Below are 25,939 nucleotides of genomic sequence, written 5' to 3' on the forward strand. Positions count from 1 at the left end.
AGACAGTTAGGATGATTACTGCCCTCTAGAGGCCATTTTTAAGAAAGCAACGTGATGACGTTTCCCCTGCGACACAGCTCGCAACATCCATGCGCCAGTTGGCAGCGTTGTTGTGGCAGGATGTATGGTCGCTTGTGTGATAAGTTAGCGAATGCTTAGTTAATGACAGTAAGGTGAGTATTTGCTAACGTTTGACTTAACAAAGGGACAGAGGAGGGTGGCGGTGAGCGCAGCGAAGCCTCTTATCTGGCGGCTGCGAGTGTGACAGCACAGTGGGACTGCCATGTAGTTAAAGGAAGAAGAATGAGCAGTCAGCAGCACACTTCAACAGAAGGGACAGACGACTACACGGTCCAGCAGGAAAATGAGCTAGAAGCTCTCGCGTCTATCTTTGGAGATGATTTCCAGGATCTGCGTAACAAGGATCCTTGGAAGGTACGTTAGCTAGAGATGTTTGCAGAATGCACCGCCTTTAGTGAGCCGATTATGGGTAAAAGTTAACGCATTACTAATACTAGACTATACGTGTTGTGATCCGAGGTGATCCGCTCTACCAATGAGGATTCATTGACTGTATTTTCAGGTTAAAAGGCCTCCAGAGGTGCATCTCTGCCTGCGGCCCAACGGACTAAACAATGGACAGGAATGCTACGTGACTGTGGATTTGCAGGTCAAATGCCCATCCACATACCCTGACGTGTGAGTACTGACCCCTGACCAAGGGTGTAACTTTGGTTTCCGTGCTACTCCTGTATGAAGCTGTCTCTAAATCATGTCCCCATGTATACATTACTAAAGATACATTGTTATAACATTGTATCTTTAGTAATGTATAACTGAGTCAGATAGTATACTTATTCATTGTCTGTCCACATACTGAGAAACATTCTGGAAACTACTGGTCAGAGAAACTCATGTTGAGGCTGCCTATATCTTATTGGAATGCTCTCTAAACAACTTCAAACTTTAATATATTGTAAACCTTTTCATTATTCTTGGCAAATTCTTTATTCGTGAGATTATTTGGACACTTATCTTATCTCTTATCAAAATTCTGGAAACAAAATTGCTATAAAAAGCAAGAGATATTTATCTGAATGTGGGATTATAACTTGTGACACTGTAGTTAGATTATACTAGAAGAAAAATGCTTTGCAACCTTGTTTTTTTCTACAAGTCTTAATTAGTTTTATTTACTTATTTCTTTTTCCTCTACATATATTCATGATATCACACTGTTTAAATATTGTTTCTACACAATATATTTGTATGTCTGACCGATGCACTGTATGTTCTCGAAACTTGCAACAAAGAAGAAAAAAACACTATCTTTGAAGCATTAAAATGGAACAGTTGACGTTAGCAGCATTGGCAAGTTTATTTACAGTGGGGCAAAAAAGTATTTAGTCAGTCACCAATTGTGCAAGTTCTCCCACTTAAAAAGATGAGAGCGGCCTGTAATTTTCATCATTGGTACACTTCAACTATGAGAGACAAAATGAGAAAAGAAAATCACATTGTAGGATTTTTAATGAATTTATTTGCAAATTATGGTGGAAAATAAGTATTTGGTCAATAACAAAAGTTCATCTCAATACTTTGTTATATACCCTTTGTTGGCAATGACAGAGGTCAAACGAAGTTTTTACCAAAAAGTTCTATTTTGGTTTCATCTGACCATATGACATTCTCCTAATCCTCTTCTGGATCATCCAAATGCTCTCTAGCAAACTCCAGACGGGCCTGGACATGTACTGGCTTAAGCAGGGGGACACGTCTGGCACTGCAGGATTTGAGTCCCTGGCGGCGTAGTGTGTTACTGATGGTAGCCTTTTTTACTTTGGTCCCAGCTCTCTGCAGGTCATTCACTAGGGCCCACCGTGTGGTTCTGGGATTTTTGCTCACCGTTCTTGTGATCATTTTGACCCCACAGGGTGAGATCTTGTGTGGAGCCCCGGATCGAGGGAGATCATTAGTGGTCTTGTATGTCCTCCATTTTCTTATAATTGCTCCCACAGTTGATTTCTTCAAACCAAGCTGCTTACCTATTGCAGATTCAGTCTTCCCAGCCTGGTGCAGGTCTACAATTTAGTTTCTGGTGTCCTTTGACAGCTCTTTGGTCTTGGCCATAGTGGAGTTTGGAGTGTGACTGTTTGAGGTTGTGGACAGGTGTCTTTTATACTGATAACAAGTTCAAACAGGTGCCATTAATACAGGTAACGAGTGGAGGACAGAGGAGCCTCTTAAAGAAGAAGTTACAGGTCTGTGAGAGCCAGAAATCTTGCTTGTTTGTAGGTGACCAAATACTTATTTTCCCATGGAATTTGCAAATAAATTCATTAAAAATCCTACAATGTGATTTTCTCGATTTTTTTTTTCTTCTCATTTTGTCATAGTTGAAGTGTACCTATGATGAAAATTACAGGCCTCTCTCATCTTTTTAAGTGGGAGAACTTGCACAATTGGTGGCTGACTAAATACTTTTTTGCCCCACTGTATTTTCATTTATTCCCAGTTTCTCAAAAGAGTGTGTTGTGTTTTTGGATACTAAGAGTGTCTTGTGTTAAAACATATGAGTTCACACAAGAAATAAAGTACTACTCAGCCTTAGAGCCTAATCTTTACTTGTGTATGCAAAACAGAGTTGTGACTAAGTGGTATCTTATCCAGAAATCCTGGTACTGCATGTCTCGTCAGATTCCTAATATTTGTTTTTATTGTTCAGATAGTTGCAGATTTAAATCTACATTTTAGCCAATTTTATTCTGGCAAAGCGGCCTGCTTGGGTCAACATTTTGGCTGGATTAACAGGCTAGAAGGCTCCTGGACAATAATGTACTTTAATGGGTCCCGCCTCCACCCCTCTCAGTGTCTGTTATCAGCATCGTCCGCTCTCTACATTCACATATTACCTGTTCCTTACAGTGCCCACCAATTACAGTATGTCTCATGTCATACACATTATAAAAACTGCTTTTAATTTGTAAAGAGATTTGACTCATGATTGATTTGCGGATGTTGGAACTAATATCTGACCAACAGGAATAAGCACATGCATGAACACATAATATACAGTACAGCTTGAAGGAAATAGGACAAGAGCTAAAAGCACAGTCACCACTAAATGACAACGGAGATTTTTCACTAACTAACTAAAAACAGTCCGACCCCCACTTGATCGAAAAGAAATGAGAAAGATGATGCATATTTTCAAACTGTGGCTGTTTAACATGCAGGACAGCTGCCATATATGCCTCTCTGACCGTTAACAAGACAAAATGAGAACAAAGATCCACTGTGGAGTTGTGAATGTCCTCTTAGTGCATACTAGTGGTCATTCACTCTTGGTAACTTATGTCTTGGGGCACCTACAGGCCTCCGGAGCTGGAGCTGAATAATGCCAAAGGTCTATCGAATGAAAACCTCCAGAACCTTCAGAGTGAAATCACCAAGCTGGCTGCAATACGATGCGGGGAGGTGAGGATGCCAAGATACACAGATACAAGTATATAAACGGACTACTTTTAACCTACCTACCTACCTGTCCACCTAGGTGATGATTTACGAGCTAGCAGACTATATCCAGGGCTTCCTGAGTGAGCACAACAAGCCCCCGTCAAGCTCCTTCCACGAGGAGATGCTGAAGAACCAACGCAGACAGCAGGAGAAGCGAGCCCAGGAGGAGCAGCAGAAGATGGACCAGCGGCGCAAGCAGGAGGAGGAGATGGTTAGGAAAAGACAGAAAGCTATTCATTCTGGATTAGTTTTATGCTAATGTTATTTCTAAGTGATTTGTCCGACCCATTCACAAAGGAACTTAAATTTCCTCTTGTGGGAGCCATTGTCTCACATTGCTAGACCTTCCTCCTCAGCGCTGCGGAGGAGGGTCTGGCGAGTCCACACAACATTCCAGGATGGGAGAAAAACGTGCTCTGGTTTATTGGCATTTCTTTAAACCAATCGTCTTGGACGGTGCTATGCGCCGAGCGGAGCCACGGTGCCGCTGCCAAATAACTTCGGGAAGGAACTTGTTTTGGTGGGACGTGTACGTTCAAATGTTTTTTTAGTCGTGCAACAGAAAACTCAGATTGGACAGATAGTCTAGCTAGCTGTCTGGATTTACCCTGCAGAAATCTGAGGAGCAGTTAACCATAGTCCTCATAAATCCACCGGAGTTTAGAATTCCAACACAAAGAAAGCGTAAGGTAAAGGACAACCGAAAAGAGTGACATCCGGCGGAATTTCCGGCGGAATTTCCGGCAGAACGAGAGCAATCCCGGAAGTGGAACGTCGTGGATATAGTCTATGGGAGCTATAATCTTACCTGTTAACTTTTTAAATTAATCTTACCTTTTCTGTGTAATTGAAACTAAATTACCGCTAATACTGTGAATAAGAAGCCGATAACTCATCAGCTAAATAATAAATGAAAGATGTGTATATATAGTCAAGTCACCAGAAATTCTATAATAATAACTAGTTAAGAGATAGATTAACTAGTAATCTACATCTAACTACACACAAAAATGCAGAATAAGATACTTCTGCTACACACTTGCTTGGATTGCCTTTGCTGAAAGACCTCTTCCCAGAGTTTGGGAAATTATAGATGATTTTTGTAACGTGTGTGTATGTAGCATGTTGTTATTTCCTTAAATAACGGAACCCCCAACAACTGACGAAAGTTCCAGTTCAACGGGATGTTGACTGAGATTTTTTTTGTTTGTGTAGGAAAAAGAGATCATGGCTGAAATCCAAAGAAGAGAAGAGGAGAAACGAGAGGAAAAGAGAAGAAAGGAGATAGCCAAACAGGTGACTGTGCTGCACCATTTCTACTGATCTCCAGAGGTGTATAAAGTACTAGAGACCCATACTTGAGTAAAAGTACAAGTGCTCTATCAAAAAAGTGATTTGAGTAGAAGTGCTCTTTAAGCACAACACTTAAGTAGAAGTACTAAAGTATTCAACATTTTTTGTACTTAAGTATTGCAAGTAGTTTATTTTAAAATGTACTACTCAAGTACTGAAAGTAAAAGTACAAGTATTGTGTTATTTAGTTATTCAAGAAAGCAGTAAAAAGTTTGAATATCATATTGTTTATATTATGTCAAATGTTTAGCCAAGTCTGTAGCCGAAGGAATTAACAAATATGAATTATATTAAAAATAACAAATATGAACAAATACTGAAATAAAATGTAAAAATGTTCACACTGTGCAAGTAAAATAAACATCCTCTCCAGCACAGTAACGATTAAAGCCCCCAAAAAGTTATCACACACTAGCTAGTAACGTGTGTGATGAACAGGAAAGTTAGCAAGCTAGCAAAATACAGATAAACTAGCAGCTTCACATCACAGAGTCAAACGGTTAACATTAAGGACTCACTGCAGACTGAAACAACGCAGGAATAGCTTAATCTGCTGCAACAATAGCTAAATAGAAAGAGTACTAATTTACATCGTCTCTGACTTCTGAACGGGCAACCGTAATGAAAAGAATCTTACGTAAATTACGTAATTAGCGTACGTAACTAACGTACACACACTAACCTACACAGTCTCCGTAGCGTGAGGAATTCACAACAGTAACGAGTAACGATGCAGCACATAAAAAATCTATCGGAGTAAAAGTATTAAACTCAAGTAAAAGTGGAAGTAGGAGAAAAAAATAATACTCCAGAAGAGTACAGATACAGCCTTTTAGTACTTAAGTAGAGTAGTGAAGTAGTTCTACTTCGTTACTATACAGCTCTGCTGATCTCCACAGAAAAACAGTAAAACATGCACAGTTTGTATTGCTCGCAGAAAAATCACATGAACAAAAATGGTGTTGTGATTGACCTTTTGTGTGGTGTTCATATTCACAGGAGCGACTTGAGAGTATGGAGCAGCCAGGCCCTGCTAACGGCTCCATGTTAGGGAGGAGCCCACCCAGCCCGGGTGGAGCTACTCCTGAACTGATAGAAGCCAAGAAAGCAGCCACTAACCGCCGTCGAACTGCCTCAAATACACGCCACAGGTACACAGCAAACCAACGGATGCACCTCATGTTAAAGAAACATTGTAATAATGCTTAAAGTTGTATCTGTTTTCCCAGACGTGACACGATTAATGAAGACAACCCTCGCTCCCAAGAGCTTCTTCACTTCCACAGCAGCACTTTTGGAGAACTTGTTGTCCACAGAGGGAAAAGCTTAGGTGAGAGCTGTCTGAGACGATCATCACGTTCTGGTGCAAAAGTCGCTTAATCCACCCCAATAACCTGTATGTACATTAACGTCTGTGTTCATGATTCTGGCAGGTGTGAGCGAGAGGCTCGGCCGCAACGTTTATTATGGATTTGAGGCAAACTCAGGGGACTTTGCTGTGATCTACGAGTGGTCGCTACGCTGGAAGCAGAAGTTGGGCAAATTCTTCACCAGCCAGGAGAAAGGAAGGATTGAGAACTGCAAAAAGCAGGCAAGTAGAGAAGATAGCAGTTATTATCATTATGAATTGAATGGTTAAATAGTGCATTTGACTGTGTTTAAGAGCAGGAAAAACACTTCTGAAATACTATGCTTTTGAATTCCTGTGTAGATCCACGGGGCAGAAAATGAGTTCAACTCCCTCCTGCGGCTGGATCACCCGAACTTGGTACACTACATGGCGCTGAGCTCCACTGAGAAAGAGGACTGCCTCATAGTTAACCTGCTGGTGGAGCATGTGCCCGGCACCAACTTGACCAAAAGCCTCATCAGCCACACCCCGGTCCCTTTGGATAAACTGTGCCACTACACGGCCCAGCTGCTGGCTGCTCTTGACTACCTTCACTCCAACTCTGTGGTCCACAAACAGCTGGGGGCCTCCAGCGTGCTGCTGGACTCCGAGGGCAACGTCCGACTGACTGATTACAGCTTATCGAAGAGGTTGGCTGACATCTGCAAAGAGGACATTTTTGAGCAAGCCCACGTGCGTTTCTCAGAGGATACGACGATGCCAACGAAAACGGGCAAAAAAGGGGACGTCTGGAACTTGGGGCTGATGCTGCTGGCTCTGAGTCAGGGGAAGGAGGTGCAGCAGTATCCAGTGACAGTGCCAGCCAGCCTGCCTGCTGACTTCCAGGATTTCCTCCACAAGTATGTATGGATGGATACACCAGCAGCTTATACCAGCAGTATACCAGTGTTTCATCTTATTTACTATAAATCTATAAATCATGTATACATATACTTGCCATTATACAGTATAGTTGTTGGATTATTTTCTTACGATAGACTCATTTCAATCTATTAACTGACTTATCGTTGCAGCGCTACACTGAAAGATATAATGCTAAGAAAGTGTTGTGTCTCCGAGTTGATTTACCCTGTAGCCATGAAGGGAAACCAGTGACTGCCTGTAAAGGAGAAAAACACATTCAAAACTCTAAAGCTGAGGGCCATGCCTTGGAAAATGGTTGGCAGTAATGTGAAGCATATGTGATTTGATGTAAATAGGCTAAAACATGCAAAAACCCTGGTTTGTTCCTGTAGGTCTTGATGTTATATATAGTTATAGTCTGTCTACTTGCTTTCCTGGCTGTTTAAAACTGGTTTTCACATAAAGTTGTTTTATACAAAGGGTTAATTTAGATTATACAGACCTTGTTTTTGATATGACTGCTTTGTGTTGTCAGCAGACCACCAGCACAATGTGGATCAGTACAATAGACTAGAGTGTTCCTGTTCTACAGTTTATCCGTCTTTTATGCTGTATGTGTCTTTGTCATAGGTGTGTGTGCCTGAATGATGCTGAACGCTGGACAACCCAGCAGCTTTTAGACCACTCCTTCCTCAAGCCTCCATCGCCTAAAAACCTGCCACAGCACCAAGAGACCAGCCCAGAAGGTGATATACACGCCCACATACAATGTGTAAATGAGGTGGACAAAATATTAGAAACACCATTTAAAATTCCGTAGAACGAAACCGCAAAGTACCACATATGCTAAAATTGAGTCAAGAAACAATTAAACCAACAATTAAGTTAGATATTTCTTTGTAAGAACTTAACTGTGAAATATTTTAGTCTATATTATATCAGAACGATCTGAAAAATGTGCATCACAAAAAACAAGATGATGTCTTCAAATAGCTCATTTTGTCCAAACAATAGAAAGATACTGATTTTCCCAGCAGCACTACTTACATTTGAGAAGGTGAAAGCAGAGTAAATGTTTGCGCGATAAATGATGTAAACGATGAATCAATTATAATTATATTATTTCAATTGTTGCAGACCAATCTTTTGTTTGACAAACTGATGAATTGACAAATGTTTTCAGCATTAGTATTTATTACAGGATTATTGTATTACATTGTACAGGTGTTTCCATTTTGTTTTTGCATAATAAGTATAAACAGTGTAAAGAAGAGGGAGCTGATCTAACCCCCAACTTTGTGATGTCATACAACTTCTCCAACAAAGCAATCCAGTAGTTCGTCATGTTTTGTCATCTCAGATCCCGCTGTGGACTTTCCATCATCAGTCATCCCACAGAGCCACATCCTCAATGGTCCATTCAGTTCCGGGGTGCTGAGGCAGTTTTCTCGCTACTTTAATGAGTTTGAGGAACTCCAGCTTCTTGGAAAGGGAGCCTTTGGTGCTGTTATTAAGGTAGGCTCTTTTAAAAAAAAATGTTTACACACTAGCTTTCTTGGGAGATGCCGTTACAATGGCAAGAAAGCTGGCTTTGATTTCTTTGCGTCCACTCTGTCTCTTCTACTTTCCCTCTCCTGCATCTCCAGGTTCAGAATAACCTAGACGGCTGCTACTATGCTGTGAAGCGCATCCAGGTCAACCCAGCTAGTAAACAGTTCAGACGGATCAAAGGCGAGGTGACGCTGCTCTCGCGCCTTAACCATGAGAATATTGTCCGCTACTACAATGCGTGGATCGAGCGGCATGAGACGCCCTCGGGAGGGGTGCTGAGCAACACCGACAGCTCTGAGCCTTTGAGCACTGCCGACAAGCCTCCTCAGCGCAAAGAGCCTCGGCAGGGCATCAACGAGCTGGGCCTCGCTGACAACGCAGAGGACATCGCGCCACCTCCAGCCCTGTCGAGCTCGGTGGAGTGGTCCACCTCCATCGAGAGATCCTCCAGCGCCAAATGTAGCAGACACCAGTCGAGTGATGATGATGATGATGACGACGACGACGAAGAAGATGTGTTTGGGGCCTCTTTTTTGTAAGTGTTTTTTTTTTTTAGTGCCAGTAAATCCAGCAAGACTTTCTCCTGCACAAACTCTTGATACATCACCATTTTTGTGTGTGGATTTTAGGCCATCAGACAGTGACTCAAGTAGTGACATTATCTTTGACAATGGCGATGAAAGTACAGACGAGATGTCAGAGGTTTGAATATTTACACTTCATTATTCATTCTCTTATTAGTGTTTGTCATCGTCAGGCAAAGTGCAACTAATGGTGCTTCCTCTGGCAGGTTGAGCCAAGCAAAATGCCAGTGATCAACACGACGGAGAGCACAGACTCCGATCGACCCCTCCTAATAGCACATCACTTGTACATACAAGTATGTACAAGCTTCAACTTCATTCTTAATTTATTTATTGTTTACCACTAGAGGTCTCTGCCTCACATCTAATGCATGTTTTCTGTTCCTGACAGATGGAATACTGTGAAAAGAGCACTTTAAGGGACACAATAGATCACGGCCTGCACCAGGACCAGAATCGGTTATGGAGACTCTTCAGGGAAATACTGGACGGCCTGGCTTACATCCACGAGCAGGTGTTTAATCTGTGCGCGTTGATGTGTTTGTAGCCTCGCTTTGCCAGACCTTCCTCTACAGCGTTGCGGAGGAGGGTCTGGCTAGTCCACACGTCATTCCAGGATGGGAGAAAAACGTGCTCTGGTTTATTGGCATTTCTTTAAACCAATCACAGTTGTCATGGGCGGCGCTAAGCACCTGGCAGATCCACGGTGCCGCTGCAAAATAGCCTCGGGAAAGAACTTGTTTTGGTGGAACGTGTACGTTCAAAAGTAGTTTTGCAACAGCAAACTCAGATTGGACAGATAGTCTAGCTATCTGTCTGGATTTCCCCTGCAGAGATCTGAGGAGCAGTTAACCATAGTCCTCATAAATCCACCGGAGTTAAAATTCCAACACAAAGAAAGCGTAAGGTAAAGGACATCCGGCCATAAAGAGTGAAATCCGGCAGAATTTTTTGGGGGAACTGAGCAATCCCGGAAGTGGAACGTCGTAGATATAGACTAATGTGTTTGAGGTTTCACCCTCCTTTAAAGTTAGCTGTGCATTTCTTCAGTACCATAAATGTTAACAAGAGGAAAGCCATGTTTTCCATTACTCATGACCGAGCAGATCTATTCAACCATCATCCTCTCTTTTAGGGCATGATTCACAGGGACTTGAAGCCTGTCAACATCTTCCTTGACTCACAAGACCATGTGAAGATTGGAGACTTTGGCCTGGCGACAGACCATCCTGCTAATGTGGTATGCATTACTTTAATGTGGTATTCAGTTAACAGCTTCACCATGTTGACAGGCTTGTTATGTGGAGTTAATGTGAAGGATTTTGTGTGAAACATTAAAACTGTGTGTGTCTCATTACTTAGCTTAACAGTAGCTTGTTCATCTACATCAAATGTATAACTCCAGTGATGAAGACATTCTTCTGGAGATACTGTTTATCTCTCTCAGGCTGCAGGTACATTTGAAGTGGAGGAGGGCGGCTCAGCAGTGATGCCCAAACCAGACCCAACAGGTGCAGAGAGTTTGAATACATTCACACGGTGTAACTCTGTTTTGTCTGATATGCGTGTTCTTTCCTGACACTGTGCTGACTTGGCATCCCTATTCTACAGGTAACATGACAGGCATGGTTGGTACTGCGCTCTACGTCAGTCCGGAGGTTCAAGGAAACACCAAAGCCACCTACAACCAAGTAAGAGTTCAGATTTTTATTGAAATAATAAAATATCGTTTAAGCTTGTGCAGTTGCTTCCGTGGGACTTTTGTTTGTTATCGTTCCACCACTGAGTTTTTGAGTGTCTGGTTTTCATCCATTCTTTCTGTCCTCAGAAAGTGGACCTGTTTAGCCTGGGCATCATCTTGTTTGAGATGTGCTACCGGCCCATGACCACGGGGGCGGAGCGCATCTCTGTCCTGAGCCAGCTACGTGTGGTACGTTTATGTTCAGGACTGGGAGTAATCCACGCAGGCTGCATGGGACTTTAAAACTGGCTTGTTACTGACTACTTGTCTCTTTTAATGCTGCAGGAGCCCATGGTCTTCCCTGAGGACTTCACTGCATATGAGCAAGGAACACAGGTGAGGACGGTGTAGCACAGCATTTTGACATGAATATTTCTCCTCTGTGTTCTCAGTCTAACAATAGAATGGATCTCTGTGTCTCTTTTTTGCATCTATCAGAGGAAAGTGATAGAGTGGCTGTTGAAACACGACCCGGCCCTGCGGCCCACGGCCCAGGAGCTGCTGAAGAGTGAACTGCTGCCTCCACCACAGATGGAGGAGTCAGAGCTGCATGAGGTGCTGCAGCACACCATGGCCAATATCAACGGCAAGGCCTACCGCAACATGGTGGGCCAGCTGTTTGCCCAGAACACCTCTCCAGTAATGGATTACACCTACGACATAGACCTACACAAGGTATGGCTACTGCTTTGGCTGTGCTTTATTTTTCTTACATGTGGCCATATTGTACCAGTTATGTGCTGGACTTAGCATATGAATGGTTTAAATGTTGGCATTTATTTAAATAATGCATGTGTGGTATATACAGTAAGGACTTAAAAACATATACAAATATTAATATACAAGATATTATATTTACAATATTTTATACAAGACCAGAGGGACGGTCATGTGTCTGCCATTTGAAAATTTAAGAAATGTATTTAATGTTGTCCTTAGAGACAGAGATTAGTTTTTTTTTTATAAAGGTCCCCTATCATGCTCATTCAGGTTCATATCACATTGTATTTTGGGTTTTTGCTAGTGCATGTTTACATACTTTAATGTTCAAAAAACCCATTGTTTTTCTCATACACTCTGTAGCTGTATTCAACCTCTGAAACTCTTTGCAACGTTTTAGCACCTGTCTAGTATATCTGTGACATTATACTATATTACAACCAAATGGAAGTCCTGACGGCTCATTTAAAGACACAGTTTCTGAGTACAGGCTGTGTGCATTTCTCTGTGGATTGAGTGTTTTGATACTTTCACAGTATAGCACCTAGACCTGCTTTATAATAATAATAAAAAAGATGGGAATCATGGTAATCCCATTTTTTTACAATATTGGACCATTACGTATGAAAGGCTGTATTTAGGATATGTGGTGAATTCAGTGTAAAGCCATGCTAGAAAGGCAGTTAATGTACTCTGCAAGTTGTTCCCCTCTCTACCTGAAGATGTCACTGCAGACATATGAATGTCTGACCAACCCCTCAGTGCTACTTCACTCATCTGGTCTGTATAACCGACCAGCAGAAGGCCTGTTAATGCTTAATCGATGTCTCCCGATCCCTAACAGAGGCTGTTTGTTTGGTCTCCCTCCAGGGCAGCTTCAGCTTTAACGGTGCCAAATTGCAGCAGCATGTGTATGAAACAATCACCAGGATCTTCAAGAAGCATGGTGAGTACACTACGGTTGTTTGATGAGTGTGCGTGTGAGTCTTTGTTGACTGTCCGCTGCGAACCACTTCTGACCTGCTGTAAGCCCGTTTTTGGGACCCCAACATCTGCTCCAGTGAGTAACGGCTAAACAATAAGTGCACTGTTGGACAGCGAAGATTCTGTGCAGGTGCTAGTGTTATTTTTATGCACACTGCTGATGATGTCCAGCTGTACTTATTTGTTTATGCTCAGTTGGTATCTGCTCACATGCATCATCTCTTTTAGGGTGAGGGTTATGTTATCTTATGCAGATGTTGCAGTAATACATGGTTGTTTTCAGGTGCGGTGCGTCTCCAGACACCGCTGCTCCTCCCCAGAAACAGAAAGTTGTATGATGGCAGCGAGCTGGCCTGCTTCATGGACCACAGTGGAATGCTGGTTACACTGCCCTATGACCTCCGCGTGAGACAGACAGACAGACAGAGACACACACACACACACACACACACACACACACACACACACACACACACACACGTGCAGGCGTGCATGTCCGTGCTTGCATACAAACACTAATTATACAACTATTTGCATCAGCATATGCAAGCACACACACAGTGTGAGGCTGCAATCAGCAGCCGCCTTTAGATCCTGCTACCTCAGGAAACCCTGAGGACTAAATGGTTGTTTCGACACTGTGATTGATTACAGCCTGGTATGCACTGACTTCACTGTCATTATACGTGTGCACCCAATGTCTCAACTCTTTTTTTACTTCAGATGGCGTTTTCAAGATTCGTCGCTCGCAATAATATAACGCATCTGAAGAGGTAAAGTAAAATGATTTAACACAGCAAGCTGTTAGCTATACACATTTATATGTTACAGTTATTGGTAACTTATAAATCACACTGACTGTTTCATAGGAACCTGTTTGTCTTCTCTTTTTTTTTTTCCTTTAACGTAAAAGTTAGTAGTTACAGTTAGGAAAATGGTGATGTTTTTGTGATATAATATATCAATATTATATTATATATTATTCAATACATAAGTAATACAATAAGTATAATATTAAGTCAAGTCACCACCAAGTAAAAAAGTTCTCATGAAAACTGACATTCATGTTAGGAATAATCAGTGTTTCTGTGCTTCTCTTATTCTTTCTCAAGGTATAGCATCGAACGCGTATTCCGCCCCAGGAAGCTAGATCGCGCGCACCCAAGGGAGCTTCTGGAGTGTGCCTTTGACATCATCACACCCGTCACTAACAGCCTGCTCCCTGATGCCGAGACCATTTACACCATATATGAAATAGTCCAGGAATTCCCCGTGCTCCAGGTTACACACATGAACTTCCTGTATTTTAAATGGTCCAGTGAGCTGACAGTTTGTGCTGTGCTGCCCCGTCTTGATTCACATTCAGAGCAGTCTGACGATGGGCTGGATGCATCTATTGTATTGTATTCTATTGTATTTTCCTACGGATGCCATCATCGCAACCTGTCCCATTGTTGTTTTTTCCCTTTTCACTTCCCACTTGCATTCCTTACATACCAAAGTACATATGTAAGGACTGTTGAACAGATTTACACCATATTTATTATTTGCATAGTAACTCTGTAATGCACAGCTCTGTCCACTTCCTTCCCTGCCTCCCAGTACAATCCATTTCCTGTCCACACAACCCAGTGCTGTGTCACTCCCCAGTCGCAGCTCTCCTTGCATGTTTCATGAACCCAGTCACCCCAGGGGTCTGGCCGCTGCCTCATCCCTCATAGATCCTGTTTCTGATCCTCTCCACCATCCTGCTCTTTGTGTGAAAGCTCTTAAGAATATGTGAGTCAAAGAGAATGAGAGGGCAGCAGGACACAACAGTCATTATTCACTGAGGCTCATTGTACAGTAGTGCTCTTGGTTTTGACTGTAATTGCAGTTGAGAGGGTTAAAGGTGTGTTTGCGTGTGTTCTGTGACCACAGGAAAGGAACTATAACATTTACCTGAACCACACCAGCTTGTTGAAGGCCATCCTGCTCCACTGTGGAGTCCCTGAGGACAAACTGAGCCAGGCCTCCACGATACTGTGTGACGCTATGGTCAGTGCAGGTCACACGTGCATCACAGATGTTGTTCACAATACGTGACTGTTAATAATGCTAATATCCTGGTGTGAAAATATATAATTGTGTTCTTCCCAAATATAGCAGTGGTAACATTCTTATGGTCTTTTGCCCCAGAGCGAAAAGCTGACCAAACGTGAGGTGGAGGCAAAGTTCTACAACTTACCCCTGTCAACCAACAGTGTAAGTGTCCACCAGGTGCATGAACCTCCTGTAAAAATAATCAGTCCTGCTGCTGCAGCACACTTGTTCTCACATTGAGATTCCCTGCTCTGTTGCATCCAGTTTCAGACGCTGTTCAAATACATAGAACAGAAGGGGAATCTGCAGGACCTGGCGCCACTGCTGACATCACTCACCAAACAGAAGACCGCTGTCACCCAACTGGCCAAGCAGGGCCTCAAGGACCTGGAGGAGCTCACAGTGCTACTGCGTAGACTGGGAGTTAAACTGCAGGTGATTTGGATTCTGGGTAAATGAATGTTATGTCTCAAAGAAGAGCCACTGTGAATGTCTTTTCCCATTTTTAACGCAGATGTATCCTCTCTATAGGTGGTGGTTAACTTAGGCCTAGTATACAAGGTGCAGCATCACTCTGGGGTCATCTTCCAGTTTGTGGCTTTCATCAGGAAACGCAAGCGAACTGTTCCGGATATAGTGGCTGCTGGAGGACGCTACGACCACTTGGTAGGTTTTCTGTCAAATCATGACAAAAATCTGCAGCTATTATTTAAAAGAAATGTGTCCAAACGTTTATATTCTACACATGCATATATGTGAACCATATTTCTTCCATATTCAAATAACTCTTCTGTCTGTATTCCATTATTTCCATATGATGCAGTGGCGGTGATCTGTCAGTCTGTGTGGTACCTTCATGTGCTTTATTCTCTGTACTGCTAGATCCTGGAGTTTCGAGGGCCAGCTCCCACAGTGCCGGTGCCCTCTGCAGTCGGGGCCAGTGTGGCCCTGGACAAAGTCTGTGCTGCTATAGCCAACATGGAGGAGCCAGTGAGAGAGAGACACACACACACACACACACACACACACACACACACACACACACACACACACACACACACACACACACACACACACACACAGTCAGGGATCTGACATTCCTAATTATTGTAATGAAGGAGCAGCAGACGGCTACATATTTAATGATGCCTTATTACAGCAGACGGCCGCCACACATCCACTTTTAAAACATGCTAATAACTATGATCATTGTGACTCTTGACGCCATGGAGTTATTTTTGGAGGTGCATCATTTTCTATATTCAGAATGTGAAACGATGTGCCGAGAATACTGTTTAGGTGTAAAGACAGAAGTATTGAAATTACTTATTTATTACAGTTATGTCATGAAGTTATTTTACTACAGTTAACTGCATCTTTTTTCCCTTCTCTATTTTATCTGTATATCAGCCATCAGTGAGCTCCTGCGATGCGCTGGTGGTCCCCGTGGGGCATTCTTCAATGTCCAGAGCCATCAATGTTGTCCAGAAGCTGTGGAGCACCGGCGTCTCTGCAGACATCGCCTATGATGTCTCACAGGTGAGCAGCCTGCCTGATAGACGTGAATAATTTGTCTGAATGGTTTCAGGGTGGAAACTCAACTCAAGCCAGTTTTGATTTAACCGTGCTCTGTGGAGTTTTACTGTAAACAAAGGTATGTCTACATTCTGTGTTATTCACCAAAGCGCATTGTTTGTATCGTTGAAGTCGTACAAAAGTGTTGAATCAATTTCCTTCCTCATACAGCATTTGCAGAGGCATTTCTTTGGTTTACATTTTGAAACCTGCATCAATGTTTGCTTGCTAGCAGTCGTCTAATTCCCTCCATTTGCTGGTGCAGTACCACCCACTGGAGATCAGTGGGTTAAACCATTATCAGTAATGTGTATCCCGTCAACCATGTGTGCGTGCACGTGCGTGCACATAGAAATATTGCACCACAGTGCTTCTAGTGGTCAAAGACTGCACATGGTACCTTTTTATGTTGGTTTAGTGAAATGTTTTCAGTTGGGATCTGGGAGTTAAAAAAAGCACTTAAAGTGTCAGAATTTGTCAGCAGTGAAACTTTTAAACTATAAACATACACTTTGCCTGCATTTATAAATGACAAAAAAAAAAAGATGGTAAGCTTTTCATATGTTTTTATTGTATTTTTAACAAAATATTAAATTGAAAATATCAAAAAGTGCAGACGATTGACCTGTAAATAAGCATTACTGCTGTAAAAATGCTTTTAAAACAAACAAAGTCATGCCAGAGCCATTAAGGCCAAAGCCTGAATATGATTTTGCTAAAGGAAACAGAGTCCACTTCTCAGTAAGTCACTCCCTAGCTGTTGCTTCCGGATCTGCGAAAGGAAATGAAGGAATCTGGAGACAGGACGCAGCTACAGCAGCACTGTACATGTAGTAATTCAAGCAGAAGGATTTCATTGAGTTTGTGTTCATACAGTAATAATTATATAACTGAGCCGTCATGTTTGTTGTATGTAAAAAACAAAAAACAAAAAAAAAAAAAAAACTCAACCACAATCTGACTTTGTAGATCCCTGAATTGGAATTAGCCATTATGTAAAATAGGTAGTTTCCTTCTTGTCCTGTAGTAACTTTCTGCCTCCTACAGAGGGCGACACTTCCTCCGTCAGCAACAGACTTATCGTGACAGCATCAGAAATAGTAAACATCCCAGAGAATGAACTGCCACTTTGTGGTTGCATTTGAAAGAGGCTTTGCTGGCCATATTGGGACAATACAATGTGGATTTATTTTGTTATTGCAATAATCATCTGTTAGTCAAGACAAGCTTCCAAATACATTTAATGATAAGCTCTTGTTCGGAAACAGCCACGCTGAGATCAGTCCCTTCAAAGTGAAGTTATTTATCTTCTGGTCCAAAACTCCTGATGCCATGCCTCTGTCACATTCTTTATGTTTATGTGACAAGCCTTGTGTTTGTGTGTTGGTGTAAACACCCTCCCTGGAATATTGCTACGCCCACATGTTTTTTTTCCTCCTTTCATCTTTATGACCTATTGTTTTTAACGTTCCACCTGTGGTTTAATGGTCTTCATTGTCTTTTGTACTGGCACAGGACATAGGTGATTGGCCACCTTTATTTCCCCTAAGTAGTCCTTTGAAGCATTTGGGAAAGGTTGGGTTTGGCTGAAAACAAGCAGCATTACATTCAAATTATCAAAAGTCTTTCTGTGGTTATTTGTTGATCATGAATGCTGGCGGTGCCAGTGGCGAGATGGTGAGAACACCTTGTTTGGACCTCCTCACTCATCCCTCCTCCTTCGCTAGACTTTTGTTAACCCCTTTCACATGCTGGCCTCTTAACAACCCGAATATGCAGCTTTAATTCATCCTCAGAAGACAGTTACACTCTTTTAGCTTTTATTAGCCAAATATGGCAAACCCCTTCCACATGCGGTCGGCTTAGGCATATGGCCCAGAGCTGCCCACTGGTCTCCGGGCAATTGCTTACCTTTTGACTTAATTTGTTCTGTCAATGAGAAAGTTGGAAGAAAAGAGGAAGTTTCAGTGCCTAAATGATGACGAGGTGAAGTAACATACACACGCACACACACACACACACACACACACACACACATACACACACACACACAGAAGGGTCTGTTCTGCACCACCGTTAGCTCGTCTAGCGCAGCAGCCAAATGAAACTTTCAGGCTGAAGTTATTGGGAATTAATTAGGCTGACACAAACACATGCATACACACCGTCATGGTTGAATGCATTACCTGAATACACATTGATTTTTGGTCTTGACTCCCAGCACAGTGCACACTCACACTCTTGTTCCAAGCAAAACTCTATTTATACTGACTGAATGCCGCTATAGAAGAATTTTTTGAAGCTATGATGAGTCCAGTGTTCCGAATGAGCTCTCCATTTTCAGAAGATTTTCTAACTTGAACGTCAAACTTGACTCATGATTCTTTTAGTAATTAATGGAAGAAAGCACTCTGTAAAAGTTGTATGACGGCAGCAAGCTTTCAGCCGTCTGCAGGTTCAGTAAACACCTCGCTCTAAACTCGACCCACGCGGGCCGTCTGGCCGGCATCCTCAAGCCCCAACAGTGAAACACGGGGAAAGGTCATCATCAAGCCACTGCAACCAGATATCTAGCAGTGATTGGCTCACACATGCAGTATGTTGTGAAAATGAATATTTACTCGTAGTTCAGCTGAGCTGCACCCTTAAACCATCACTCCCATTGTGTGTGTGTGTGTGTGTGTGTGTGTGTGTGTGTGTGTGTGTTGTGTGTGGTGTGTGTAGTCTCAAGAGACATTGATGGAGCACTGCAGGCTGGCCGGCATCAACTGCATGGCCCTGGTCTCTGACAAGGAGGGAAACTATGTGAAGGTAAACCAGCCTTACAGAGTAGTATTATTTTACATTTTGAGATGTTTTTTTTACTTTAGCATTGTAGATCATGATGCTTTCCAAACAGTTTTGATAAGAAAGAATTATGGAAATGTTGTGTACAGTAGCACATGTTAAAGTCATTTTCTGTCTTTAGGTCAAATCCTTTGAGAAGGACAGACAGTCTGAGAAACGGATCCCTGAGTCGGACTTGGCGGACCACATCATTCAGAAGTGTCGGACCAAATTCTTTGAGGACAGAAACACCAGGTAAAGACATTCTGGTTTAATGTGCTGCTCAGATGTCTAAATGTTGTAAGAGGGTTGTTCTTGTATAATGTTGTCATTGTGCCCCTGCAGAGAAATCTCTGAAAGCATGTCGCAGAACCCTAAAGGATCACTGCTCAACACCACAGGTCTGATTACCACTTGCTCTTTACAGTCAGCCTCTGTATACAGACTAAACTGTATATTTGTAACATTACGTCTTACTGCAGCATGAAACAGTCGCACCTCTGTTTTCATACAATCGTGCTTTGACTGAACCAAAGTGCTGCAATAAAAGTGTTAAATTATGAAACGCAATATTGTGATCAATGTGGCATCTGCAAAGTATGACTGATCCAAGTGTTGCATGTTCACTTCTGGCATTTAACTGATTTGTTACCCAGATTGACATTTGATTAGGGCAATAAAATAATGTAAGTGTTCACAACTTCTGGCATGCACATAGGTAGCCAACAAACAGATTTAATTAAATTGAGTAACAAGTTAAACAAAGTTTTCACTGTCATCTCATTGGAATGTGTAAATGTGAGATTAAGCTAGGATTTACTTAAGATAATCCTTTTTTCTGTCTCCAGGCTCTTCAGAACAGCATGGGAGCAATGGCAGCATGAATGTGAACGTCATCAGCCCGGAAAAAGTTTCTTCCAGTGCTAGACGACGCTATGAGACTCAGGTTTGTGATACACACACACACACACACACACACACACACACACACACACACACACACACACACACACACAGTGCATCTTCTGCCACCTGTTCTGATGCTGAAGGCTGTAGGTTGTTTCATTACTGAATTGATTGGGTTCTGCCAGATATTCTGAGGGGGCCACCAAAATTAGTTGCAAATGTTTGCCATTCTTGACCATGTCTCTGCACTTGCTCATCTAAATATTTCTCTACAACACCACAAGTACAGAAAAAACTCCATTAAGTACCTTCATTTACAGTGAACATCGCAAGAGAAGTAAACACAGGAACATTGGGTAAAAAGGTTGTTTTCTCTGATTTCTCTGAGATTGTTGCTGGTGAAGTAGTCCTCTAAAGTGCAACTGTTGATTGAAAATGTAATTAAAACTTAAATATGTTATTGTTTATTGTATTGTCTGAAGAGAGATTGTCTCCTCATACCTGCATTTATCTTTTTTTGAAACCACATAAAGGTGATACAAGGTCTTGACTTATGTTACTAGTAGTCTCTTCGTCATATATTCACTTCTTCTTTGTGTCTCTGTGAGTCTATCTTAAACATTGCAGTATTTGTCGTTAAGAATATGGTGCATGTAGCCTGTAACTGTAGGACAGGACAATGGTTTGATTATAAAATGACTGCATTTGAAGATGATTTTCCCCCCTACATTTTGATCATGGGAACAACTTTTTTTCTTCTAGCCTATTCAATTTTCTTTCTTACTTTGTTTTTCTCTAACTGCCTCTCTTTCAGATCCAAACCAGATTACAGAATCTCGGTAGCAATTTGCAGAACAAGAGCAATGACATTGAGGTTCTGGCAGTAAGTCATTTGTTTGTTTACCCCCTTTTATCCCTCCCAATCCCAGCTCCTCTTTTTCTGCTCTCCCACCTTATCTCTTGAATTCATGTGTGAAATCACAGAGCAAGAAAAGTCCTTTTGATAGCTAAAACCACAAACATCACTGGGAGCAGCCCTTTTATAGCTATTTGCTCCGTGCTAAAACCCCCCCGCTGGAGGTTAAGATGGCTGTGAATCCCTTCCAGTTGCTACAGAACAATGAACGCTAAACAGAAGGCAATCACCGTGTCATTTCAGGGGATGTAAATGGCTGCCATATTGAGTTTATTTGTGGTTGTGTTGTAGATTTATGGCCAGATATTCTCAAAGTAAATCATGCATGCTTGTCTTATTTACCATGTCGCCGCATACTCTAAATACATTTGTCATCCCTGTTGCGGTCTGGATTGCATCAGCGACGCAACAGTAAATCCAAGTTATTGAAACATAATCACCTTGATTCTGGTAAGCAGTTGCACAGTCCTATAAGTCTTCGTTGTTGCCAGTCAGCAGCCTGCTTGTCTTTCAGTCAGATTGGAACACAGCAGGACTCATTTTCCAATGATAAACCCAGGAGGCCATTAGACCCTTCCTGTTAAAGGGACATGGAGTGCTTTCAAGCCTGGTGAGAGCATTGTGAAAGTGGAATTATAAGTAATTTACTGATGTCAGAGTAAACTGGATTATCTTCTGTTGAAAGAATTACACAAGCTATTGGGCAGCGGGTGCAACGGTTGATATTTTTAGCTTGATTATAAATGCGTTTGTGGTGTTGTTGCAACATGAGATAAGGCTCCATTGTGTTTTTGTGTAACCCTGCTTGTTTTGTATCCTGCAGGTGGACTTGCAGAAGGAAACACTGATCAACTTCCTGTCTCTAGAGGTTGGTTCCCTACTGGCTTCATCAAGACCATTGCAGAGTTAATAAAAGGCTACATCCTTAATGAAGGGTGGGAGGTGGAAAGAACGGCCAATAGAGGTCAAGATCCTAGACAGGAAGAGGGGATCCCGTCTCCTTCCTTACAGTCCTGATGAGGAGTGAAGTGAGGGAACACCCTGCCTTTTTCTACAGCCGTGGAGATATGCTAAAGGCTCTAACTTGCACTCATTTAAAAAAGGCTTACCCATGGGACAGACACATACTACAAAACGCATACTTAAGAGATGTTAATATTCACATTCCAAACTCTTGACCAAGGCTGCACTCATAAAAAAACTGTTTCCTAAGAGCAGAGGTTAAAAACATGAAGAAAGCTAAAAAACACTCTTAACACCACTGTTATATAAGCAAAAGCATCCACTCCATAAATGAATGGGCCACCTATACAGTCGGCCCCTTGCAGCACGTGTCAAAGAAAACACATTTAGTATATAAAACGCATGACAATACACAGTGGGTATAGCCAGGCGTGCAGGAAAGGCCTGTTTCAAATATGGCAAATTACCCAAAGTCACACAAGAAGCCAAGGAGATCTATAAACCCACTGAAGCTTTGTGCCTTCACTGCCCCACTACACTTGACATACAAAAATATACTCCAAAGGCTGCAGATGAAAAACCCCATTTATTCCTCTAAAATGCCGTCTAGTTTTCTGTTAACAAACATGAAGAAACTGACACCTTGTGAGGCGTTGTGTTGGATAGCCTCAAAGTAAAACTAATCTGTACCAGGCTTTATTTGATGTCAGTGAGCAGTCTTGTGTGTCACATTTTGTCACCTAGCCTGCACTCTTTCCCATTTTGTTGCATTAACCCCTGGTTTTTTCTTTCCAGTTTGATAGCGAAGATCAGTTCAACAGCAGTGTGAAGACTCTGCTGTCTCGTCTCCCCAAGCAGCGCTACCTGAAGTCCATCTGCGATGAGATCCACCATTTAAAAATTACCAAAAAGTGAGTCGGGTGCCTTGGCATGTTTGTGTAGTCCTGTGAGAGGGTAAAAGAGTTACACAGCTAAGCAACCGATAAACAAATACCGACTAGCCGACAGAAGAGCAGATTGCCTTGACGAGGACACTGCTTATAACAACAAGGTAAAAACTTCCTGCAAAGTACTTACTCAACAAATCAGACTGGGTCGGGAACTGCGTTTGGCGACGTAGTCCTTAATGGTCCGTCTGTGAACTATTTAGCAGATAACCAACCAAGCTAGCCTAGAAGCGCTGAGGGAGCTTAGTATAGTTTCTTCACGGGAAGAAAGCGAGAATGATATGTAAGGAGCTGGTCGACTGTGATTATATGAGGGGCGTGGCCCTAGCACAGTTCGACCTGTCTGTCACAGACAGACGTGGTGTCATTGGAGCTTCCATAGTTGGTCACGCTGAGGCGATTTCCATAGTCAAACACCAAACGAAGTTAGAAAAAGAACGACTGGTTGCGGATCTAGCTATGTTTCCTGCCAGGCCTAGCTCGCTATATCATGTATAGTCTAAAGAAAACAAAGAGTCAGTATGATTCATTCACTTGACCATGAATGTCTACAAAAGTTGAGCTAATCCATCTATTGTGTTGTTGAGATAATTCACTGGATAAGTCAAAACTTATGGAACTGACCTTATGGATGTGCTAGATCAAAAGTCAGGGGATCCCCAAAGTTATTAGGAATTGTCCTCTGGGCCCCATGTGTGTCTGTACCACATGTCATGGCAATCCTATCGATGCAATAGTTGGCCGAGAACCAAAAATGTTACCCTGCTGGTGGTGCTAGTGGTAAGGGAGAGAATCATGGCAATCCATCCAATAGGTGTTAACGGGGCCAAAGTGGTGGACCGACCAACCAACATTTCTTGAATTATTTAATCATTTGAATAAATAATAATAATAATATATAACACTTTACAATAAATCCAGTACATTAAGCACTTTAAAAACAAGTGAAGCAATAAAACCGACACGTAAAAAAAACAAGAGGGTGTTAGAGGGTGAAGGCTTATTTAAAGAGGTAAATAAATAATACTTGAATGAAGTGGAACATCTGGTAATTAGCACAGCCTTGTCAAAATGTTTCTCCTCTCAAAAGTTAATAAACGGAAGGAACCTGATTTATGATTTTTACTGACATTTTCTGAACAAACCGTTGTAGATGAAGAGAGAAGATGAGCCAGAGACCCCACTGCCTCGCTTCTCCACTCACCCCCACCTTTCCATCCACTACTGACTTGTTATTTTTATTAAAATGAAACCTGAGGCAAACAGCAGAATAGATTAAAGACCACTTAAAAAAGGCAGACTTCCTTTTATGAGCAGCTGCCACTCTAAAGCTCCGACCAAGCCCCCACACTCCAGGTGTAACAGTGACAGTCAGTCCTTCAAAGGAAGCTGTAATACGCATAACTACTACCTTGAAGAACATTAAATCCTCAGCTGATCCCATTTCCTGAGGTGAAATTTGGAGAAGGATTTGCCTTGTTTGGTCTTCTGATGTCTGTCTCTTAACACCCAAGTTGATTGAGATTAACTTCATCCATTGCTGGGGTTGTGGACTCGAGCGGTTAATGTCCCTGAGCTTCCCAGCAGAACATTTTTTCCAAAGCCCAGGCTAAATCCTCAGTGTTTGAGCTTTTTGTGTTGTGACACTTGTGAATCCCCATGGAGAGCAACCCTGTGAGGGATTCAGCAAATGTTCTCTTTCATGAATGAAATGGTAACAACCACCCCCACCCCAACCCCACCCCAAAAAAATAAAAATCAAAGCTTCTCTTTTCTGCCTCTCCAGAGCAGTTGGTTTTAATTTCCTGACTGGAATGAAGTCTCAACTGATAAATGAGCGTCACAGAGGCAACAATGGATATATTCAGCGTGTTTTTATGTGTTTGTTTAGTTGTTTTCAATGAATGTGGGGCACAGGCAACTGAGGCCAGACGAGTGGGCTAAATGCCACGTGCAGTCACCTGGCTGCAGCACGACACATAAACTAAACTTATCCCAAGGGCTTCACAGTCACTGAGCCTTCCTTTTAGCCTTGCACTGTGGGCAAGACCTGTATTTTATTACAAAGTCATGCTAGCAGCTATGTGAGGCTGTACTTCGGCACAGTGGTGCTTTGAGTTAACGTCAGCATGCTAACGTGTTAAGCAGGTATAATGTTGACCATGTTCACCATCTTAATTTAGCGTTTTGGCATGCTAACGTTTGCTAATTAGCACAGCTGAGGCTGATTGAAATGTCATTTGTTGAGCGTTTGGTCATAAACCAAAGTATTGGACAGATTAAAAATGTGACCTGATGATGGCGCTAGTTGAAAAGTTAAGTGATTACCATAAGTATCACAGTTCGAGTAATTTTGACTTTTGTTTTTGTTCATTTCTACTCTCATTGTGGGACTCTTGGCAGGGTTCCCCTCCAGGCTGAATGTCACTGTCCTTATTTTTAGATGTCCAATTTGGAGGTTCTGCATAATGATTTTTTTTAAATATTCTTTTGAATCTTATAACTGATGACGTCCTCCTGCAGGTTGGGTGTGGTGGTGTTGTACAGCTACAAGGATGACTATTACAAGATCCTTCTCTGAAAACCAGGGGGTTCCACTGGCCTGGGAGATGTCCCGCTCAGCTTGAGGCTCAGTATCTCCCAGAGACTGTTTTCAACCTTGGACCTACAGAATCTCCTCGAAGACTTACAGACTCGTAGCTTTTCTTTTTGGAAAGCAAGAGCCCCAAAGACATGAGGTTTGTTTGTGTGTGTGTTTTTTTTTTACCATGTTGAATAGTAATTCAGCTATTTGACCCAAAATCCAGAGCTTTCCCAAAACCTTGCAGTGTTTTGTGGTCTTTCTCAGACAACCATGGACAACTTGACTTTATTGCCTTAATAGAACTATAGAAGGTGAAAGAGAAAGGGCTTTTTACTGAAGATTATGTCCCATAAAGGCAACAATTTTACATGTCTAATTAGCAACGGGATGGATAGTAGAAATAAATCACCTTTTCCCACATGAAGCTGTGATTTTGT

At 42.1% G+C, this 25,939-nt stretch overlaps 1 protein-coding gene across 1 annotated transcript; it reads left to right on the plus strand.

The window, feature by feature from the left end:
• The first annotated feature begins 79 nt into the window (after nucleotides 1-79).
• Nucleotides 80-25,926, plus strand: eif2ak4 (eukaryotic translation initiation factor 2 alpha kinase 4). Its single transcript, XM_078278300.1, has 39 exons — nucleotides 80-435; nucleotides 584-699; nucleotides 3,375-3,477; nucleotides 3,554-3,727; nucleotides 4,732-4,812; nucleotides 5,869-6,020; nucleotides 6,099-6,199; nucleotides 6,303-6,460; nucleotides 6,581-7,119; nucleotides 7,754-7,869; nucleotides 8,484-8,638; nucleotides 8,770-9,209; nucleotides 9,304-9,376; nucleotides 9,465-9,554; nucleotides 9,650-9,772; nucleotides 10,394-10,498; nucleotides 10,706-10,769; nucleotides 10,870-10,949; nucleotides 11,087-11,188; nucleotides 11,285-11,335; nucleotides 11,438-11,674; nucleotides 12,590-12,665; nucleotides 12,987-13,108; nucleotides 13,427-13,476; nucleotides 13,816-13,984; nucleotides 14,624-14,740; nucleotides 14,882-14,947; nucleotides 15,050-15,220; nucleotides 15,317-15,451; nucleotides 15,668-15,775; nucleotides 16,196-16,324; nucleotides 19,085-19,171; nucleotides 19,329-19,441; nucleotides 19,532-19,587; nucleotides 20,035-20,132; nucleotides 20,907-20,975; nucleotides 21,832-21,876; nucleotides 22,767-22,882; nucleotides 25,442-25,926. The coding sequence occupies exons 1-39, from the start codon at nucleotides 304-306 to the stop codon at nucleotides 25,497-25,499; spliced, it is 4,977 nt and encodes a 1,658-aa protein (XP_078134426.1). The 5' UTR covers nucleotides 80-303; the 3' UTR covers nucleotides 25,500-25,926.
• Nucleotides 25,927-25,939: the final 13 nt, after the last annotated feature.

The sequence above is a fragment of the Sander vitreus genome, chromosome 20, assembly GCF_031162955.1.
Source record: "Sander vitreus isolate 19-12246 chromosome 20, sanVit1, whole genome shotgun sequence".
NCBI lineage: Eukaryota > Metazoa > Chordata > Actinopteri > Perciformes > Percidae > Sander > Sander vitreus.